This window comes from Eurypyga helias, unplaced genomic scaffold, assembly GCF_000690775.1.
Source record: "Eurypyga helias isolate BGI_N326 unplaced genomic scaffold, ASM69077v1 scaffold3561, whole genome shotgun sequence".
NCBI lineage: Eukaryota > Metazoa > Chordata > Aves > Eurypygiformes > Eurypygidae > Eurypyga > Eurypyga helias.
Window position 1 is genome coordinate 48,467 of NW_010232612.1, and position 6,641 is coordinate 55,107.

The 6,641-nt window shown below is 50.0% G+C and overlaps 1 protein-coding gene across 1 annotated transcript; it reads right to left on the minus strand.

Moving 5' to 3' along the window:
• Positions 1-2,751: 2,751 nt before the first annotated feature.
• Positions 2,752-6,541, minus strand: ADI1 (acireductone dioxygenase 1). The gene is given in 3 exon segments (XM_010161437.1): positions 2,752-2,969; positions 4,672-4,851; positions 6,407-6,541. Coding segments are annotated over 3 exon segments (438 nt in total). The 3' UTR covers positions 2,752-2,846.
• Between the last annotated feature and the right edge of the window lie 100 nt (positions 6,542-6,641).

The following is a 6,641-nucleotide window of genomic DNA, read 5'->3' on the forward strand; positions in this document are numbered from 1 at the left end:
CCGCTTTCCTGTCCATCCCTCATCCCTGCCTCCAAACCGTACGTCTCTCCCGAGGAGAGCACGTTACCTGCGGTCTCTTCCCAGTCACCCCCCTGTCGCATTACAGGATGGCTGTGCTGTAAATGGGGGTTCCCGAGAGCCCGTGCTGCTGCCTCCCCTTCTCCTTTCGCAGAGAGCAGAACGGAAAGGCCCAGAGGGATGAGGAGCCTCACAGTGACTTCGGTTAGAAAAACCAAAAGCAGGAGGATGAGTCTGACTGGACACCAGGGACTGACACCAGCACCAGGAGAGAGCAGTCGTACTTTGGGTTCAGAAACACCATTTTATGTGGCACATAAGTCAAAGGAATAAAACTTAGTGCCAGCAGTAGCTGTCATTTATTCCTGCGGCTCTACCTTGAAAAATCCCTCAGGTTTAATCATAGAATCACAGAATGGTTTGGGTTGGAAGGGCCCTTAAAGACCATCTAGTTCCAACCCCCCTGCCATGGGCAGGGACACCTTCCACTAGACCAGGTTGCTCAAAGCCTCATCCAGCCTGGCCTTGAACACTTCCAGGGATGGGGCATCCACAGCTTCTCTGGCCAACCTGTTCCAGTGCCTCACCACCCTCTCTGGGAAGAATTTCTTCCTGATATCTAATCTAAACCTCCCCACTTTCAATTTAAACCCGTTACCCATTGTCCTCTCACTGCAGCCCCATGTAAAAAGTCCCCCCCAGCTTCCTTGTAGCCCCTTCAGGTATTCTGGGACCAGGATGCCCCAGCGTGCTGCCCAGGAGGACACTCAAAGCGCTCCTTCCAGACACGTGCCACACAAACCCCGAACCGATGGGGCGCGACGCAGCACAGCATCCGTGCGAGCCTGTCCGATGCCTGTCTGGGTACCGTTACGCTTCCTACGTGCTCGTAACACCAGTTCCTCAGCCAGGCTTGGGAAGCACTGGCTGAAATCGGCACGCAGGCTGCTGCCAGCACAGAGCCCGGGCTCTCACCATCCATCCAGAGCAGGTGTGAGCACTGCATCTGCCCAGCTCCCGCTGCTCATCGCTGCAAAGAGCACGTTTGTACCAAAACACCTCGGCGCCCGCTGCTGAGGAGCTGCACGTCCCCTGGAAAACGAACTGGTGTGCCCAAGCCTCCTCTTCACCTCACAGCTAACGAAACCGAGGCACAGCTACCGGCTTATCCTGTCCTACGGAACAAGCCAGCAGGAGCACAAGGAATAAAAGCTCAACGGTCACACTAACACTGTTGTGGAGTGTGTCCTTAGCGTCAGCACAAGGGAAGAAAAGCCCGCACCCAACTCACAGTAATTTTATCAGTAAGGCACAAGAGCAAATTGCTACATCTTACCCAGAGGAAACCACAGCTCCATGTACCAGGGCAGAACTAAGGAAGCTGCATACTAAAACGCCGATTATGCACATTTATCTTAGGAACACTTTTAGACAAGAATGCAGCAAGGTTTATTTTCTTTAATTAAAAAGAGAATCCTACATAGTTCATCGGCATGGATTCGCAGCAGAAGGAGTATTAATGTAGCCCAGCTCTCCCAATTCCACCTGCCAGAAATATCAGGGAAAAAAGGTTAGAAAACGGATTCCTGAGCAACTCTAAGTGCAGCTGGCTGAAGTCACTGCAAGGCTGCTGCCATCTGTGAAAGGTCACAGTGATCAGGGAAGTCTTACTGACCAGAAAAAGGCAAATTATTCCACCACCTTCAAAAAGGTGAGAAAGAGGATCTGGGGAACTCTGGCCAGCCTCACTTCAGTTCCTGGGAAAACTACGGAATAAGCTATTACAAAAGCCATTCCAGGCACATGAAACACCAGGTGATGGGGAACAACCAGTCAGTGCCCATTGACCAAGGGCACATTCGGCCTGACGATCCTGACTGCCACCCTGGAGGCAATGACTGGCTCTGCGGCGGAGATATCATTCCCCTTGCCCACAGCCAGGCTTTCAGCAGTGCATCCCACAGTATCTGCACTGAGGCTAGGAACTACATGGAGGGTGGAAAAAACTCCTGGACCATCGGGCTCAAAACAGTCAGTGGTCCAAGCCTGTCCAGTGGTTACATTCCTTGGTAGTCAAAACTAGGGCAAATCACGGTGTAACACCTTCCGCAACAATGTGGGGTGCAGAAAGCCCAGGTAAGGACACTGGTTTGTCCAGCCTGGAGAACAGAAGGCTGAGGGGAGACCTAACTGCAGCTTCCCACAGCTCCCCAGAAGGGACTGGGGAGAATCATTGAATAGAATCACAGAATGGTTTAGGTTGGAAGGAACCTTGAAGAACCATCTAGTTCCAAACACCCTGCCATGGGCAGGGACACCTTCCACTAGACCAGGTTGCTCAAAGCCTCATCCAGCCTGGCCTTGAACACTTCCAGGGATGGGGCATCCACAGCTTCTCTGGGCAACCTGTTCCAGTGCCTCACCACTCTCTGTGAAGAAGACAGAGCCAGACTCCTCAGGCATTCAGTGAAAGGGCAAGAGACAACAGCTGCACGCTGCTACCAGGGTTTTGGCCATGAAGAACAAACGCTCGCCCCCAAGAGCAGCTCAGCGCTGGAAGGGGCACCCAGGCAGGCTGTGGAACCTCCACCACTGGAGGTTTCCAAGCCTCAAGGTCTTGAGCGCCTTGGTCTAGCTTTGTAATTGGCTCGGTACTTCACAGAGGGTTGGGCTAGATGACCTCTAAATGACCTTTCAACCTAATTTTTTCCGATTCTGTGATTCTAAGTGTGTACATAAACAGAAGTAGTCTAATCAGCGAAAAGCCACCAGTCACGTGTATTCTGACAGCACTGCAGGCTGTTCCACCCGTCAGGTCTCAGACACCGTTACTGTGCTTCTTCAGCCAAAAACTTCACATATTGTTTCCGAGCAGGAAAATCATCAGCTGGCCTGTTGTATGCCGTCCAGACGGGTTCTCCTACAAACAGCCTCATCGCCTTCACATAATTCTGCCAAAGAACAAGAAGTCACAAGTAATTTAAGAGTTCCTTTCCACTGGATCATTAATTCTGATGTTAATGGTTTTATTTGGACTTTTGGCTGCAGTTTCTGAAGCTACTTCAGTATGGACCAACAGCTTCACGTGCTTGAGAGAACTGTATGACTACGCTGCTGATCCTGCTCCCAGTTACTGCACCGGGAAATCGTGCACCTGTGCAGCAACAGACCCTGTCGTCGCCAGTGCCTCCAGCTCAGGCAGCGACGGAACTTCTCCCCATTTCAAAGAAACCAGCACAGTCCTGTCTCACCCAAATCCTGTTGCGCCGGATCCACAATACTGAGCAGTTTGACTAATTCCTTAGTCAAACAAGCGCAAGCAGAACACCCACGGTGGCTAGACACGGCTTTTGAGGAAAACCAGAGGCTTCGGAGTGCGAGCCGAATGGGGTGTGCATAAGCTGGCCAAAAAAAAAAAACCACCATTGCTGGAAGTGCAATGTCTCCAGATTCCATTAGGAAAAGCAACAGCCCCCGTCACCAGGCAACCAAAAGTCTCCAGGTGCGAAGGTGCCACCGTGGCAGCTGCAAACGGGATTTTTCTGTCCTGCAGAAGTGCTCCAACCTCAGCTGGAGTTACGGGAAAGTCTCCTCTCCCCTTCTGCCGACAAGGCTGCAGCTTTCGACCCCACCTGTTTTGTAAATATTGCTAAGCGCTCACCCAGCACCCGGGCAGTTGGCAGTGGCAAGGAGAAAGTTAGGCACCTGATGGGTCTAGAAGCACCTAACGAATTTACATTGATGGTGGCATTATGGAACTGAAGTTCCTGGAGTGGACAAACATCTAAGTCTTCTTGTGGAGCCAAGCTATAGCCCCTGGCACTTTGTCTAAGGAAAGAAAAAGCCTTAAATTGTAGCTGATTCACCATGGATCTCGAAACACAGACGTGAAAAGTCAGGTTTTTCACCACAGCAGCATATCCTTTTTTTACAGATCCAGTAACTGTTACCTAGACAGCTGATACAAAATTATACCTTTCTCAAGATGGAATTTTCCCACACAGGAGACAGCACGCATTTCCCCTCTTCCTGGGGGAATGACGAGGTTACAAACCTATCTATAAAAGCCCACAAGGACAGACACAGAGATCAGGACTCCATGTGCCAACCTCACAATCCTGTTGCCAAAAATACCCTTGGAAAGCAGGTCACCTCCTGCGAAGCCAGCATCCAGTCTAGCACATCTAGCTGCAAGGAGTGCTCTGGACCCTTAAATCCTTCTTTCCCCGAAGGCGAATTTAGCCCCCATGAAAAATGCCACTGCTGGACAGACATGCTCTGTCCATCCCCAGGAAGACGCACAACAAGGCAACACAGAAGGATCCATCTACACCATCTCTCCCTCCGCCGACAGCGGGGGCAGTTGTGTGAGGGACAACCGCTGGGCTCGGCTCCCACACTGCTGTCACCCAAGACACGCTATGGCTATCACGTGGCAATGACTTGCAGTTACAGCTGACGAAAGGAAGCTGGATTTGTGACCTGGAGATGAAAGGTTCAGATGCTGTGAATTATTTAGTATTTTTCATATTCCTACTTCATATTTAATATGTTTTGCTAATGAACTGCAAGTCTCCGGGCACGTAGTTACTAATGTGATACATCCTCACGTGGATTTGTCATCAAAATTTGCAGTAATCTATAACAACATACGTTCTCATCCAGCGTAAATCGGTGATATATGCCAGCAGGGAGGGTTATCATGTCTCCTTTTTCCATGGAAATCCGGATCCATTTGTCATCCTTGTCTCGAACATCAAAATACCCAGATCCATCTAAGATGTAGCGAATTTCATCATCTAGGTGTAAATGTTCTTCATAAAACGTTTTTATCTAGGAACAGCAAGTATCTCTTAAAACTACAGAACACACAAAAACCGCAAAGAAATCTGGTAGAAACATGAGGCAAAGCAGACACTGGCTTTCAAAGGGTAACTGGGCGGTGATTTAACCAACATGTTAGACCAACACGGTCAATACGGCCAACCCAGCCAGACAGACCCTGTCTCAGGACACTTTTCAGTAGACTGCTACATTTCCTTTGGAAAACAGGATTTTTTCTAACAAAAACCAGCAGCTAGAGCTGCATATGACAGCCTCTGAATAATAGTAATGCTTACACCCTTTTGAGAGAGGCGGGTGAGGCTTCCCCCTGCAGGATTTGGTCCTCACAGTTGTCCAGTTTGATCATTTTGTACCTTTTTTTTCTTTCCCCAGACATGCAAAAATAAAACAGAGCTAGAGATTATCCTCTCCTCCTTTACACAGGTGTAGGGTTGGATCAGCCCTATGGGCTACTACCGCTCTATGTGAAAATGCAGTCTCTGCCCACCATGGCCCATCTACAGCAGTCGGATGTCAACCGCACGTCACACCTGTCCCAACACAGTGAGCTCCAGGCTCTCTCTTCCCGGGCAGCAGCAGCAACTTTTTTTTTTTTTTTTCGGGAATGGTGAATTCTTATACATTTCACACAGCCCAAAACAAATCATGCTTTAAAGGTTCGATTAACAGAAGCCTAAGCAGGTCAGCACACAGAGAGCAGTGCAGAGCCAGATAGTATCACCTGCCCAGGCCTCGGTGCCGTTCAGCCACGCCAGCACCAACCCAGCTTGGCAGGACAAGCAGAAGTCCATAATGCCCCGTCAATAACAACCCATCTTTGTGTCAGCTACAGCCACCCCAGCAACCTGAGATACTACCTAGTTCACCTTCCATTTCAAACCAATATAACACAACGGGCTGAAAACAAACTGGTAAATGGAAATTCAATGAAATATGGAAGCGCCTCTGGGTTGCCATCCTCAGGTCAGAGCAGCATGCCAGCAGCCGGAGACCTGGAAGAGAAAGCTCCTTCCAGGGGGCTCATCTGAGAGCCTGGCACTGTTTGCATGGAACTGTTAAAAAACAGCCAAGGTACCAGCTTCCCAAGGCAAAAAAACCCTCTTGTACAGGGAATGTGTCCCTCCGATCCCATGAGGTTAACATTCACTTTGAAAAGACGTATTTTGCAAGCAGCCATGAGGATGTTCCAGCCTTCAAAGCCCATGCCCAGCTGGCAGCCACCTGCCTTCATCCCGGGAGGCTCTTCAAGGACAGGTCAGCATCAGCGGGGCTCTGCTGGTGGGAATCTTGGTTTTGAAATGACAGAGCGATGAAAACTACCCTCAAAACCTTTGAAGGCAATCTACAGAAGCAAAACGCCTCTGCTGTTTTTAAAATAGTATCAAGACCGCTTTTTTAACGTTAAGGACTTCGGTAGGGGATGTATTTTGCCCAGGGAAACCTCATCCTCGTGCCCTGTGGGGTGTGCGGGTGTGGGGAAGCCGGCTGCACACTCTAGCGGCAGATGTCGGCCTGCAGATCCCCAACGCAAAGACTCGCGTACCTTCTCCTCGTAATTTGGAAGCTTGTCCTTATGTATGGTTACTATATCCATCCAAGAATAATTTTCCGCTCTCCGAATCTCCTTCAGGCATGGATCAGTCTCGTAGTTATCAGCATCCAGCTAAAAATGAGGCATGAAAAGAGGAAGCGTTCAGACCCAACTGCCGAAGATGAAGTTCGGGGCAGTGCGGTGAACGAGCCGGAGCTGCCAGGCGTGTGGTGGAGGGGCAGGCCGC